This window comes from Acanthopagrus latus, chromosome 8 (genome assembly GCF_904848185.1).
Source record: "Acanthopagrus latus isolate v.2019 chromosome 8, fAcaLat1.1, whole genome shotgun sequence".
NCBI classification, from domain to species: Eukaryota; Metazoa; Chordata; class Actinopteri; order Spariformes; family Sparidae; genus Acanthopagrus; species Acanthopagrus latus.
The window spans coordinates 13,398,258-13,414,943 of record NC_051046.1 but is presented as its reverse complement, the minus strand read 5'-3'; the positions used below and the strand labels follow the sequence as shown (position 1 = coordinate 13,414,943).

General features: G+C 44.2%; 1 protein-coding gene across 4 annotated transcripts in view; it reads right to left on the bottom strand.

Annotated features, from left to right (window-relative positions):
• The window catches only part of LOC119025155 (cGMP-inhibited 3',5'-cyclic phosphodiesterase A-like), a 74,794-nt gene extending 59,703 nt beyond the window's left edge, over window positions 1-15,091 (bottom strand). For all 4 annotated transcript variants that reach the window (XM_037108551.1, XM_037108552.1, XM_037108553.1 and 1 more), the window contains exon 1: window positions 13,481-15,091. In XM_037108551.1, coding sequence (XP_036964446.1) covers window positions 13,481-14,413 — 933 coding nt within the window. In that variant the 5' untranslated portion in view covers window positions 14,414-15,091. The remainder of the gene's footprint in view (window positions 1-13,480) is intronic.
• Between the last annotated feature and the right edge of the window lie 1,595 nt (window positions 15,092-16,686).

The window sequence follows — 16,686 nt, the reverse complement described above, 5'->3', positions numbered from 1 at the left end:
GACTGCTGCCGTCCTGACTAGGGAAGATGCTTTTGAATGAACAGAGACATTCCATGGGAACAAAAGACCTGAAAAAAAGTTGCGCTACATCAGTCCCCATTGAGAGACCGACAAACAGGGCAGTGGCAAAAAACGAATGATTGAAAAGTGATAAATGATACTTGATGCCACAGATTTATACAAGTTGACGCAACAGGGTGAATTTTTCTGTGTTGTTTTGTGAAAAATTTAAATTATTTGCACAAAAAATGCGGTTGCACAGTCCTTGAATCTCAAATAATTTGGAAACTTTGGTTTCCTCCCTGTTTTTGAGGTCTCAAGATTGGCAAGTGTGAGTTTTTCAGACAATCATGAGGCCTTAAAAAAGTGACTTGCAGTTTAATACAACAACGCCACAAGTTTACAGTCAATAAATGTACTTTAGTACTTCAGCTCAGTACACTTTGGATAGTGTCTTTAGGCTACTTTTCACCAATAACTATAGATGATAATTACCAAGTAAAGAAACGGCGTTTGGATTTTGGGATGGTTTATGTTCACTTCAAGATGGTGAAAATTGGTTTGCAGGACGGTTCCGGGATGGTGAAAAGAGTTAGTCTGAAGCCCTTTGAGCCTTTTGGATCTAAAACTGCCTTGAACCTGAAGACCTGACACTAAACGCTGCCAACGGAGAGAAAAAAAAAAAAAAAAACGGAGGGAAGAGAAGACACCAAAGCTGTCCAGTCCTGCCGGAGACAACACAGGGATCAGCGAGAGTATGAATGGAACAGCAGCTAAAGGAAAACATTCTGGAGAGGGAAATCTGAGGCAGCCCCGAGGCACATGCACATTAAAATAAAGGCTCAGTGCGCCTATTCTGACCTCAAACACATAGTTGTGAGCCTCATTTTCAATTTTCTCCCTCTGTTTACACAGAGCGTGAGACTATGTGTTATCCAGGCGGACGGGGGACTCATTTGAAGGTTTTCCGAAACAATGCGATGCGTCTTATCAACGAGGCTCACGTGTCATCGCGGCATGTCTTTTCTCACTTTTTGTTTTCCAGAAGAAGACATTACACGAACCAGGTTCAGTGGATCAGGGTTTGTTTGTGCTACGTGAAGCAATTAGCTGGTGAGCTTGGGCAGAAAGAGGTGCTCGCTTGGTACCACTATCTGCACGACACAGGATGTGTCTTGACCACACACGCACGCACACACACACACACACACACACACACACACACACACACACACACACACACACACACACACACACACACACACACATATGCACAGAAGAGCTTGCTGTTCGTAGCCATCAATTGTAGCTGAGAATAAACGGATGTCACCTACACAAGAACACGTCAGCCCTGACATTGTTAGTGTCTCCGGGCAATGCAGAGCATAGCGGCAACAAATCAATGAGACCTTGCCTGGCCAGTCTGCTGGACCGTGTCTTTGTGTGTGTGTGTGTGTGTGTGTGTGTGTGTATCTGCAGTGTATAGAATAGACGCACTGGAGGTGGACATCACTTCATCACACTCCACGGACAGAAATCTGAAGCACTGAGCAGGGATTCTTTTGGAAAAAACCGACAGAGGACGAGCCACAACTCCGGCCTTGGTCTCACCGATTCTCGAATGAGCAGAGACTCACACTTTCAAACTGAATAATACAGCGTGGAGTTGAACTCTTGAAAGCGTGGGGAATATCTCAATGCCCTCTGGATGCCTTGTCCTCATCACGTACCTAACAAGTGAACGTTAACTTGAAACGACCTCACGTAACTTTAAAGATAAGATTAAATATTGATTGCGCCTCGCACATTGAAGGGAAAAAATGTTCCTTTTCATAGCGTCCCACATTAATAAGTGATAAACTTCCGCACACTTTCCACATGCACGCACACACACACACACACAAAAACACACCGTTTTCTTCAAGGAATATTAGACAATAGACAGGGTTTCTACACCTGCTGCAAACCCAAATTCAAGAACATTTCAAGCACTTTTAAGGAGCATTTTAAAGTTTTTCCTGCAACTGACGTATGTGATAAATAACATACATATATACAGATATATACTGAAAATTATTATTTTACCTCATCACTTTAAATCAGATGTTATTGGTCCTTAAACAACCAAAATTGTGTATCATGGTATAATTCTACAGAGTGGTGAAAAACAAGAAAGTTTCATGTTTCTGTTTCAAGCACCTCATCCAAAATCCAAGCATCTTTCAAACCTTGAAAAACACAACATTAAAATGCAAGTATCTGTATGAAGCAGAGACACTCAAGCACCTTACCAGGAAAGATGATTCCAACTTAAAAAGAAAACAACTGACTGCTTTCAAATTTTTCACTTCTTTCCTTATTTATTACTATTTTTGATCAACAAAAATAACTTGTTTCCTTGAGCTGACCATTAGCGTTTTCTGTTTGCACGGTGGATTCAGAGATGTGACCAAAGTGGAACATAAATGGCTTCACGCTGCATCATGACCAGCATTCCAACATTCTTATTTGTTCGTACACGGCGCGTCCATAAAAATCTAAATCACACACCACCATGCAACCTCAGCGCAGCACTAAAGCCATACATTTGCACTTTTAATATCCGGCTAATTGAAAGTGACTGTGCAAAAACAGCCCTTAACCCAAACCCTAAGACTCTCGCCCCTGCACCGGGTGAAATAACCTGACTGACAGACAGATGTACAGACAGATTTTTTTTTTTCTCTCAAACATATTTAGAGAGTAAAACATAGCATTGAGCTGGGAACAGCAGAAGCCTTGTTGGCTGCAGGGACAGACAGGCTCATGGCGAGCCAGTGAGGCAGCGGGCTGGACGGACGGGGAGGGCTCACCAGGCAGAGGTTACAATAACACATTTCCTCGTACCACGCCGCCGAGCTAGACGGACATGCAGCCTGCTAACAGAGGGAAATATTCTACTTTTACACTCCAAAACACTCAAGTGACGGCCAATATTTACCGAGCAGATCAGGATTTTAGACAAAACATCAGTGTTGTTGAAAGGAAGTGATGCTTAACTAAAAACAAAGATATAGTATTAAAATGTTACATGAGTAAAAGTGAAAGTAACCAATATGAACAGAACTCGAGTATCAAAGTACAGGTAAAAGTAAATTACACATATGTTTCCATGTCTTTATATACTCTATACGATGGTACTTCGTATTATGATATACATGATGTAAATATATAATTGTATTAAATTCAATCACAGATAAAAATCAATAATTCAAAAAATGTGCTGCTTTTTATTTGATGCAGCATGTAATCTGCAAAGTAACAAGAAACTAAGGTTATGGAAAAAAAATATAGTAGAGTAAAAAGTACAGTTGCCTCCCAAATTATAAAGTAGCAGAAAATGAAAATCCTCAAGAAAAGAACAGCATAGTACTTGAGTAAATGTGCTCAGTTACATTACATCAAGTAAAATTTGTAAAACAAAGTAAAATAAATAAATAATGCATTACTACAGAGTAACTGTCTTAGGGTTAGTGATACCATGTTAAAAATCATCTCTAACTCATCAAACTAGGTGCCAAATTCAAATGCTGCATAACAGATATTGTTTGTGTTTCATACTGGACTATCAGCTGATAAAATTTCTGTACTGTTACTTGCAACTGAGCATTTTCATATTGTTGTAATGCTACTTCAAGGGATCCGATCACTTCTTCTACCACTGGTATTTTGGAAATAATGTGCAACAGCCCTGTGGTGAAATGGAGAGGTTGTGATGTTTAGAGGAAAATGTATGTGGCATGAATAATTTGAGTCGAATAAAAACACATGCAGTCGCTTCGAAAATATGTAGCCAGGCAGTGGATTACTAAATACAAACCATCCATCAGTGAAAAACAGCCCTCCTTGTCATGTTCTCGAAATATATAATCAATTAATAGCTGACCATGTTTGGATTTATTGGACAGCCCGAGTCAGAGGGGTTCAAAATGTTCCTGCTTGTGAAATGAATCATGGCTGAGGCAGCAGCAGCAGCAGTGGCGACTGTGATCAGCTCTGTTTCTAGCAGAGACACAATGGCCAGACTGGACCTGAGGGATTAGCTGCACTTCCTCTCTGAACCCGGACACCGATCTAAGACCATGAGATCAACAATTGGGACACCGCTGTATCAAATGTGCTTGTGAGCTCTCCGAGAGCGGAGATTAGCAGTTGTTTCTCCCATTTGTTTTTCACACGTTCTACCGACGGCTGCTATTTACGTCTCGCGCTACTCTCCCCCTCTCCCTGCTTCTACCTCCCTCTCAAAAACATGCATGGACACACAAACACACACACACGCACACACACACACACACACTGGAGCACACACTTCCCGGGGAGATGTGAGAGTGTCTATTCATTCGGCAGAGGCCAGCTGCACACCTGGTGACAGCCCAGGATGGTGGTGTTGGCTCAGGTCAGGGTGTGCGGGGAGAGGAGGGTCCGGGAAGGGGAGGGCTGGGTGAACGGGCCCACAGGCCTGTCCTTCAGGGTCTGCTCAACCTGCACATTCCAGTTCATTTAGCGCCGGGGCAAGCACAGGAATGTCCCCTCATGTAAGGGATCACTGTCTTAAGGTGAGCTCCTGTGTGTGATTGAAAAGGCCCTTCAGGAGGATAAATAGAGATGAAAGCCAAATGTGTTGCGCTCAGTTCCCCAAAGTGACGTTGCACCGGATGCGCACTGGCACCTATTAACCTGCTCATCCTTTAAAGAGCGGAAAACATTGCTTTTTTTCCCCCACACTCGAACTCCATTATTTTGGATGGATTTGGAGGTGATCAGTGTCACATTTGGGGAAACCTCTTTATTTAGGGGCTGCTTCTCACTTTCTCTAGGCTTGCAACAGATTTACCTTGGAGGATTCAAGATGCAGATACAGTGACTTGGTTTTCTTTGGTAGACTAGCAATGTGCCGCTAATGAATTACGCAGTACCTCCTCTGGTGCTGCTCAATCCTGGCAGCAATGTCAGTGACGTTAGCCAGACATGACATGACATTACATGTTTACTACCTGACTACCTGACATCAGGATGTGGAGCGGAGTGACAGGCTACAAGGTTACAAATCTGGTGATGGCAGTTTCAGTCTGCAGGTGAAAAAACTGGATGTTTTGTGATGAGGAACCACAGTGTTTTCAACATTTGCAAGGAGGACTGCACTGGATATATTTTTACCAAAAGTATCCAGATGTAATTGTAATTGTAATTGTGGCGTCAGAACTGGTTGTTTTTAAGGAGACCTCGAGACATTTCCAGCCATGTTTGCGGTTACCAAAACAGGCATTTTTCACCAAATCATGATGCCTCCCTCTACATGGTTTTGTCCCTAAACCTAACCAGAGCATAAGCACAGCGTTGTGACAAGATTCATGTAGAACATTTGAACCTAAAGACATGTTAAGTTGTGGCTTGCAACATAAAGAAACACACAGTCTGAACTTGCAGAAACACACTTGGAAAAGGTCCCCATCGAAATAATTCCACAACAAGCAATATCGTCTTTCGAGGCTTGAATAAGCAGCATTTCTGCTGCAATATTCTGTTACTAAAGGTGCAAATATTTACTTAAACTGACTACATTTGATAATCATAATTGATTTGGTAATTAAAGTTGTCATTGTTACCGTAATTAACTGTTTTCAGAGGTAAGGACAATTTGAAGCAGGCATAATGTACCTGAAATAGACTTTAAATAAAGACTTACCAAAACTACCAAACTACCAAAACTGGTGTATCACATTAGTTAACATATAGAGTATCAGAGAATGTCATACAATGCGCGGCTCTATTCACACACACTCCTAACATATGCGCATATGTAAGTGCTTCACAAACACACACACTCTCTCCTCTCTCTATCACACACACAGTCACAAGCGCACACACACACGCACACGTACGCGTACACACATTTCTGCCAGGAACATTCTGTTCACCTCCATCACTGAAATAGTCGGTCTCTTATGGTAACACAGAAAAACTTGAGTGACATAATTGCCTCAGTCGAGAACAGACAGCAGAAGAGAAAGAAAGTACAGCGTGTAATCTGCCTCTTCAACACACAGAAGAAGTCACAACTCGCTTCGGATTCTGCTGTTCTATTCAAATGTGCAGCAGTTATGAGGATCCCGAGGTGTTAATATGTGTGCTGTGTGTCAGGACTGGAGGCCTGTGCCTGTCTAGCAGTTCCAGCTGCGTTGGGTTGTGTCTGTGGTTTGAGGCCCTCCGTGTTTCTCCGAGCGGATTCAACCTCTCAGCCTGCAGCAGCTGGCAGCCATCAAGCTGCTGGCTACACACACACACACACATACACACACACACACACACACACACACGCGCTCTTACATGCACACACATGCTCACACAGACGTCCTTCCATAATTTCCATGGTAATCAGTAGTCGGCCAGATCGTGGTCATGCCAGGGGCGGAGGGGAGAGGGGTGCTCAGCTAAGTCCTGGACCTCTGGTTTGGTTGGCTCAGGTGATCAGAGACGCAGGGCAAGAACCAGGATATGAGCTGCTCTCATTGGAAACGAAGGCAATGAAAGAATTGGACACAGATGGGTGAGCAATGTAATACAGAGTTTAAAGGATAACTCTGCTTCCTTTATCCTCGCATCATGCATTAGTTTACATACTATTCCATTGTCTTTTTTCATGTAAAATGAATAACTGACATTATCATATCTCAGTAAGATTAGATTGAGACCTAATAACCCGTTTATCCTAAACTAGCAGTTAGTCCAAGATGGCGCTGTTGGGTAGATATCTGAGATGCTAGCAAAGCAACATGTTACATAAAGTAGTAGTGAGTATAGCAGAAATATCAGATAGGTCAAAACACCATGTTTTACTTTATATTGTAAAATTCATCAGTTATGGCAGATTTCTCAGATCTTCACACTGTAGATCAGCCACCATTTTTCTGCTGTTATTGCGATACGGCCTTCAGTGTTCAGATGGCGCCACAAGGGGGTGGTTAGACGATAGATCAGGTTTTAATAAATCTAATCTTTGGGAAATACGCTCATCCCTTTCTTGTTGAGATTCAAAAGGCATACATGCTACAGCTCACAGCTAACTAGCTTGTGTTAGCACAAAGACAGTGAGCAAGAAAAAACAGCTCACTCTGATGATGGGCTAGCTTCTTTCCCCTGCTTCAGATTTTATCCTAAACTAAGCCAACCAGCTGTAGCTGCACGTTCGCTGCATAATTGCGAGAGGGATATCAATTGTAGAACAGTTCATTAACTGTAAATACTGTCATTCCTTTGTTTGTCAAGATTTAAATGTCATAAATGCTACAACCAATGGAGGATTAACTTGAGATAGTATAAAGACTGAACGCAGGAGAAAACAGGCTAGCCAACTAAGCTAGCTTGGCTGAGCTCAAAATGAATATGTATAAAATGTATATATATTATATATATATTCATATACATTTAATATAAATATCAAATTAATGTGTCAAAATGAGAGCAGAGCCAGGCTTGCTTTTTTCTCTTGTTTCAGTCTTTATCCAAACTTAAGCTAACCAGCTGTAGCTTCATATTTATTGTACAGACGTGAGACGAGTATTTTACTTCTCATCCATCTCTTTGCAGAGCAGTCAATAAAGCGTATTTCCTGAAAATGTCAAACTATTCCTTTAAACAAGAAGAGAGTATAAAGGCTAATGGTAACACTGTCACCTGAAATGTCCCTTATCACAGTTTACAGATGACTTCTTGGTTTTCCTGTGCAATGAGGGATTATTACCAGCATTCCAGGTGTTCCCACACAAACACAGAGGTTTAGATAATCTGACTAAACTGATGCTTTGTTCACATTGTCCTGGCAACTGTAAATCAGTCACATGTCTAGTGCAAATGAGAATTGATCAAACACCAAGCTCCTACACAATATTTCTCCTAGACGTTCTGTATTGCTTGCAAGCAAGTGTCACACACCGGCGGAGCATAGATGTTGACTGAAGAGTGGTGGTCTTTCCTCAGCCTTTCTAATAATTAGGGACAGTACATTCAATTTGTAACAGTCGAAAGACTACATATGATCTCCCTCGAAACACTATTCCAACCATCTCCCCCTCCATCTCATGATACACATGCACTTCTTATACACTTTGACCATCGTTGTGTGTCATGTGTCACCCTAAGATCAAAACACTTTTACACCGAAGAGGCTTCATCAACCACTTCAGGATGAACTCCTCACCAAAGTTCCTTCATGTTCATTTTCATGGCACACTTACCCACATACAATACATGAATACATCCATTCATACTCTGCAACCACATAGGTATCACAAGACATAACCCCTGTTGGAAGCACTGTATCAGTTTCACATGTAAGCACAATATATCAAAATAAGAGGGGACATTTGAGAATTTCTCTCACAACATTCTCATCGTTTTTTTTGACTACTGACCGCTGCCCTGTCACACTTTGTTGTAATGATGTCGCCACGCTACCAAACCTTATCATAACAGATTGAAATGATTGGCCAAACTATGAAAATAAGACCCCGGCTGTATCAACCCAAATTATTCTTTGAACAGCTGGGAGCTGGCCATCGCAGCACTCTGTCCAGAACCTGTCTGTTTGGTGAAACAAAAAAAAATAATGCGGCCAAGAAGCTCTTGTTTATGCCGCCACAGACCAAAAAGCCTGTGTAATGTGGCTTCACACTGCTTCGCCAACATGGCAGAGGTAACACAAACAAATCTGGAGCACAAGCACGCTTAGAGTTGCTGTGCTGCATCAGTCAAACGCAGGACTCTTCCACCGTTCAGGGGGGTAAGAGTAAGCCTGCTGTTTTGCCTGGCTACTAAACAAAACCTCAAATGACCTACTTTCATTCCTACCCCAATTCCTCAACCCCTCTGCCTCCTCACACATGCACGGCGCCGCTAATACACTGGGACTGAATGGGGATTGGAAGTGTGAAGCGGATCAGCCAATCACAAGACACACAGCCACATACAGATATGAGCTTCCTCTCCAAAAATGAAGGGGCAGGCTTTCAATGAGAGCGTCTCTAACCCAGAGGCCAGTCCAGTCACACACACAGGAAAAAAAAAAAAAGAAAAAAGTAAAAAAACATCATATCCCACGAGGCTATGTGTTTAGAATACAAACAAGCTGTTCGGGATGAGAGTGCACAGTGGCCCAGTGGTAAATCACTGCCCTGCAGGCTATCAACAACCTCCTCCATCCAAAATACAATTCAATTATGGACGCTGCAGCGAAAATAGAGTAACAGGAAACATTTACAACTGCAACAGTAATTGTGTTTGGATCCCATTCCACAGGAAGTCATTACCATAGATTTAAAGAATATCTTTATCAGCCAAGTTGAGGAAGAATTTCCTCCTCTGGTTGGGATAATATTTGTGTTGGTGTCAGTGAGAGGACAGAGAGCAGAGCGCTGTGAGGAGGAGGGGAGGAGTTACTGACGGAAAAGGGAGTGGCCTCTAACACCTCGTAGAGAGAATCTTTTTTTTTTTTTTTTTTAAAAAGCAGAAAATCGTGCTGATGCCCTCTCTGCAGCTCAGGTGGGTTTGGGCTGAAAACATTTGATGTGCGCTGGCGACACGGCAGACTGCTTTTTTCCTGCGCTTGGAGAGGAGAGAAAGTTCCATGACAGCGCTGATGTCTGCAGCAGGAGAGCCTCGGACTCAAATTTCCTTACACGCTGTGAAAAGCGATCCACACCACAACTCCACACCTCTTCCTCCAGTTCAATATCCCCAGCTGAAATACAGAAGACCAGCCTGTCATTTTGTATTAACCCAAGAAGAAGGAACTGTCCCGCAGAGGCCCCCTCTAACCGCTATCAGATCAGCTGATAATGACTTTCTTTTATTAAGCTGATGATGGGAAGGACGACCCCAGTGTTGCGAAATGCACCTACTTAGTGAGCTGATAGATGCTGGCAGCCAATTTGTGATCAAAAAGGAGGGGAAATGGCTGTTTATTAAATCTACAGTCATGCAGATTGAAGCTATTGCCTCGGAGGATGGCTTTGGCACAGTGGCCGAGGGCAGCATGGCAGCTTTTAAGGCTTGTTTGGAAGTAGAGACAGAGGGATCCCTCTTCGCTCTATTTATATTCGGGATAAACAGTTTTTACACACTGACTATCAGTCTGAAGGGCCTTTATATAAGAACTCGAAGGTCTGTGGGAGAAGCTTCCTGAGAAAAACAAAGTTAAGTATCAACTGTAATCCTTCATCCAGCCGCGCGCTGTTCTTCAAACACTTCAGACGCACAGTGCTGATGCAAACATCGCCGCTCCAACAAAGTGCAGATCTGCTCCCTGTCACGGCGCTCTTACCGCTTCTTAAAAACATCATAACTCTGGTGAACACAGCAAAAGGGCAGAGCTGCTGGGACATCATTCAACCTCTTAAGGTCATCCTGATAGGTACCAGTCGTACCTGGAAAATCACAGCTGAGTTGTTATCACTGTTAGCCTGTATTTCCTCTTCCAGGCAGAGTCAGTTAAGACACTTCACGGTGTCTGGCATCTCTGCCGTTCCCGTCACCATGTGGCGGTTGCATTGCGGCCCCAAAACGTGCGTCTGACCTCCCTCAGGGAGGCCAGAGCCCCATGTGAGCGAGGTGATGACTAGAGCGGGTCAGCATGGGCTTGTTTACACATAACAGACCACACAGACAAGACACGGTTAAGACAGCATGTGTACGCCATGTGTGTCTCAATTACAGGCAGGCCATGACTGGTCAACTGCTTAGCACCGCCGCCAGAGATGAGAGTGAAAACACACAAAATCTATCGTACTCTGAACCTTCACATCAAGACAGCGCGAGGACTGCTGTCTGTGAGGCCGACGACAAAAACATGCAGTAGAGATGATCTCTCAGCAGAGGGCTCCAGCCGGGCCGAGCTGACAGAGCAGAGGAGAGGGAGACATGCAGTAAAAGTTTGCATTTTGCCTGTTACTGCCTGCTTTGTTTGCCTGGTAGTTCCATCCTGCTCAGATTTTATTGGGACACGGCAGACAAAAGCGTGTTTATTGCCGCAGTTGCATCAGTGAGAGCTGTTTACGACTAATGTCTCGATTTTGGGGCTGTTTTTTATTGTTCTCTAAGTAACTCCATCTTGATTGTCTTAAAGTAATGGAGCCTGAATCCAAGTGTAATGTTATCCATTCTCTTCTGTTTCCTTGTGCTTTTAGTGTCTTTCGAAAAAAAGAAGCGATTTGACAGCTCGGCTCTCTGTCGTCTACGTTCGCCACTATTAATTAATATCGAAAAGCTTTTCTGTGATGTGGAAAAAATATTAAAAATTCATTGTTTTGTTTTGTTTTGTTTTTTCCCTATACAGTTTCCTTCTTGTTTTTAATGTCATAACTTCATTAATCAATGCAACAACACACAGAAAAAAGCTAATAACAATGATATAAACAAAATGTATACATATGTGTATTTGTGTTAATCAACACTTTCAGGATATCAGATTTTCTCTACAGGATTGTGACAATATAATCACTGATGTCTACCAATGTCTATAGAAATTTGATTTATTTTTTTTGTTTTAATGCTGGCAATCAAACCTATATTTAAATTTGTTTACAGTGCGTTTTGTTTGTATTTCTGGAAAATTAATTTCCCCTCAAAACACCAGTGTAGGGAGGTGGAGAGAGCAACTGTTATCGTGACTCTTTAAAAAAAAATTTTCTAAAAAGAGCAATTAATTTTTTTTTTTTTTTAAAAAGGCAGCCAGGTGAACTCATAAACAAAAGATGAGCTACAGCGATCATCCCTCTATAGACTCTTAAATATTATCACATGCATCATAAACACAATATCAATATTTATCCCCCCCCCCACCCCCCAAGGTTATCGTGAATATCACAAAATCGTGACACCCTTAATGTAAATACATTATAGGACCGAGCTCTGCAAAACAATCATCTGCACGCGCGCCTGTTTACAGCCACGCGCTCACAGGTCGCGGCCAGGCTCCAGCTCATCACGCCGTCAGAAACAAAGACGCGGCCCCGCTCCACCGCTGCAGCACTGACACATCAAACCTGCTTCTGAATAAGGTGTAAACTGTAAAATATCTGAGAGCCTTTTCATATTTGGTGTGTGTGTGTATGTGTGTGTGTGTGTGTGACCACAAAGAAAAACAAACAAGCACACTACAACGCTAACTAGCCCTAAGAGCTGAGGGCATCTTTCAAGTGGCCGGGGCCGACAGTGCGGCCCCTCATCTCCCCACCTCAGCGCACTCACAGGTCACAACGAGAGCTTTGATCACTCCGAAAAGTCTGTTTCCCACTCGCATGCTCGGCGCGGTCATTGATTTTCCACAAGGGGGGCTGAAGGAGAGCTGATACGAGTCTGCCTGTACGACCAACACCCCTCTCTCCTCGCCCCTCGCCCCCCTCTTTTCAACACAGGTACGCATGTGTATGGGTGCCCAGAGATGCAACATTCTTGGGGTTTAAGGGACAGCATGAGGGAGCAAGTGGTGTTAAAGTACCAGGGCATGAGGAAGACCGAAAACACCGCGATGATCGGAGATCCTCTGGGGAAAATGTTTGACATATATAAACTGGAATGAGATGAATCACTGGCATCAAATCATCAGCCTCCCTTTCCCATCAGCACTTAAAAGCTGTCTCTAAAATAGCACCCCTCTAACGACAAAGCACCAAATTTGGCACTTTGTTGTTGAGCAACACTCGCAACTCAACTGTGCGCGTCTGCATGAGACAATTCATCACCTTGGTCTGACAGGTGCAGTGTTTTTTCAGAGAGAAAACGTGGAACATTTTGGCGAAAGCTCATAATCTTAGACGGAGATGAGTGTGTTCTTTGCTTTCAGAAAAAACATTCTAATTTTTTAACCATAAACAACTGTGAAGGTTATGTAGAAGAAAATATTGTTATTTGTTATATTTGCATGTTTTCCTGTCGGTGGCTCTATAGAATGACAAGATATCAGGGTGAAGATGATCCAGGCAACAAGAACAAAAACACCCGAACAACCAGAGGACCGGAACATGTAAGCTTGTATTATTATAATTATAATAACATGTATGTATTCATACTGCTGATGTTGTTGTTGTGTATTACACTGCACACGTGTTTTTCTTTTTAAATAAACTCTGTGATCCTCATTTTTTTTCATATATATATATATATATATATATATATATATATATATATATATATATATATATATATATATATATATACTTTGCTTCAGTAAGAGTAGAATAATCGTGAAAACTCTCATCAGAGTCCTAGAAGGCCAACATTCCTGATTTCAGTGCCATTTCACTGCTCCCTCCTTTCTCCTCTTCGCCTCAAACATGAAACTCAAAAGAGAGAAAACATGCCAGAAATAATTACAATAAATAAATAAATAAATCAATAAATAAATAAAGGGGAAAAAAAGTGGAATGGGACACAAACTTCTTACCTGGTCCCTCTGGATGCATGGCAGAGAGGTCCGGCGATGTGACTTACTGTTGGACTGACTGTGTGCCATGTCTGAGGCTATCACAGAACTGGACCTCCTGCGCCTTTTAAATACAGGGATCTCTTCCCTGGCTCCAGTCACGGGGGTGCAGCCCTCCTTGTGTCTCCCTTGGTTGGGAAGGAGCTTGTCAGCATACCTCGCCAGCAGGATGCCCAGCACTCCGACCAGGTACGCTACGTACGGTCTCCAAGTGGCCCGTACCTTGTGCAGCGAGAAAAGTGAGATAGTCCTGACTATGCTGATGAAAAGTACCACGGATATGCCCTGATTCAGCCGCGCTACCATGAGTGCGCCGGTGGCCACGCAGACGAGCACGACCGCGGCCGCTGTCGTGAACGAGAACAGCTGCTCATCTGTCCCGTCCAGGAGAGACCACGCCGCCGCTTCGCCCAGGTGGCACAAGGTCAGGAGGGAGAGGGCGGTCTGGATGAGGACCCCGCAGCGGATCAGGTAGACCCCGACCCAGAAGAAGGCACATACGAGGGTGAACAATGGCGAGAGCACACTCCAGCAAGTTTGCAACAGCTCCGCCGCGCAGCCTGAGACGAAGTGAAGTGGGGACGGTGAATGCGAGAGTCTGTTGTCAGCGCTGCTGCTGCTGCTGCTGCTGCTGCTGGCTCCAGCTCTCCAGTCTGCACATTTGACCAACAGAGCGAGAAAAACCGAGAGCGACCCCGCACACACCGCACTCCGGAGTCTCTGGGAACTCCATATTTTCGTCAACATTAGCCTCACCCACGACTCGTAATCTCGGTCACGGCACAGTGGGACGACACATGTTTTCACATAACCGTTGCGATCCGGTGCGCCGAAGCTTTTTTCACGAGTGCTGCTTTGCGCACCGGCGCTGTCAGATTCCGCAGGCATCGCCATCACTCATGGCAGATATGAAGTATGAGGAAGTCTATAATGCATCTATAGCAGCGTGGTCATGGGACAGGCACGAGTTCGTGGCACAAAAAGCAAACATCATTTATTGCACGCATAATGAAAAAGTACAGCGAATACGCACCGATGCGTCTCCATTTACGCATGGAGATGTTGCTGCCACTGAACACATTATCTTTGTTTTTCCAGGTGCGGGGGTTTGAGAAAAGTGCTGCCCGACACGGCGTGAAAGGAGCCTGAGTGACAGAGTTACTCAGATGTTACAGATGTAGGGCACCGCTTCCCTGCACACACGCGTCCCGCTCTGCACTGCTTTGTTGAGCGTCGTCTCTCTCTTGACTTCTGCTGTCCCTTCTCTTCCCTTCGCTTTGAGGCTCCGCCGCGGCCCGGTCCGCGCAGCGAAACGTCAGTCCCGTTTCGTGAACATACAGCGATGGAACGCGCTCCCTGTGTCCATTGTTTGGTCCCTTCCCGGTCTCTCCTTAAAATCACGGAGGCTCCTCTTCTTTGGTACTTTCGAGGATCAGCACTGCTGAGGATTTTTTTTTAAAAGCTGTTTCAGTGAGTGTCCGTCAGGTTATTGCTCGGCGTTTGGAGGGGGGCAAATCCGGAGTGTTTGTCACCAGCTCTCCAACCAGCCGTGAGTCTCAGCTCATTCACACCCCCGAGTTCCGACTCCACACAGGGGAGCAAGATATTGCAGCCGCAGTGAAACCCCCCAGATCTTTCCTCAGCCAGCCCATCAGGCGTTGTCCTCACCAGATCAGACTTTTGTTTTTGTTTTTGTCTCTTGAAAATTCCTTAAATACCTTTATTTTTTTTCATAAATATCTTTTCTTATTGTTATTATTCAAACTGCAGCAACCCCCCCCCCCCCCCTTTTTTTCTATATAAATGTAGTTGACCTATATTTGCTTGCTGAGCTCCTCTCTGAATGGAACAACATGGTGTTTAGGAGCAAACATTTCAGCGGGCTTGCATTTTCATTTGCAGTATTTTGGTCTGAGGCGAGGCTACCATCCCAACGTGAACAACACCAGGGGCGACCAACTGCCTCGACATTAATTCATTTTTAACATAGAAGAAGAGTCCCGAGATGCTGACCAGTGGAAGAAACACACACAATAAACGGCTGCTCTGCATTCAAACTCTCCTGCAGTGACGCCACCCCCAGAACAGGCCCCATGGTTGCCCTCTAGTTTGACTCCTAATGTCCACCGCTCCACCGGGTCATTGAAATATTCATCACACTCTAAGTGTCACTGATGATGTGTTGCATCACAGGCCTCCATCAATGTTTCAGCATGCAGATGTGCCCCCCCCCCCCATGCATAAGCACTTGTGTTCACAGTCCAGGAGGCACACATGTCCGTGCGATGCTCTCATGGGACTGCACGTATAGGCCGAGCAGAGCACATGCAGACTCGCTCACGTTTGCTGATGCACACACAAAAGAGTAAGGTGACGTGCAGACTGAGCATGTCGTCAGCCTCTGCAGCTCTCCTTTCTCTCTCTCTCTCTCACACACACACACACACACACACACACACACACACACACACACACACTGTTTTATACTGTACATTTAACCCTGAGGCTTTCAAACATCTGGTCTTCTCACAGCACCTAAATAAAGACAAAGCGTTCTGCTCTGTCATGCCAGGCTCAAGTTTTTTTTTGTTTTGTTTTTTTATGCAGCCGCACATCCTTCATTAATCTATGGAAATCCTGCAGCCTTTCGAAACAGAGAGGCAGCATATTTAGCAGGACTGTGGTGCTGATGTTCCTGAAACCGCTGTTTAGCCCCCCCCCACCCGTCTCTCCTCTCTCTACCTGTGCTCATTCCCCCAGACAGGTCAGCACGACTCTTTCCATCCAGAGTCCTGCGTCCCCCTTGTCAGTTGTGATTAGCGGGAAGCACGGGAGGAGAAGAAGCGCTAACACAGAGCGATAGGAGCATGAGGAGGCCAGGTCCTGTCCATCACCTCTCAGCACATGCTCCCTGAATGCCAGACATCCCTTTCAATGCGGCGTGTCACACAGGACGGCAGCCGCCTCCGAGTGCAAGCAGGGTTTTTTTTTTTGCAATAACATCTGTTTTTTTTCACCTTATCGGAGCCCATGGCTAACTTTTTTTTCTTTGGAAGAGTGGATTGTTTCATCTGATGGGTTTATTCCATGGGAGACAGGAACAGAAACATTCCCTCTTCAAAAACAGAAGATAAGAGCCAGACAAAAGGAGAAAGGAGCTGAAGTCA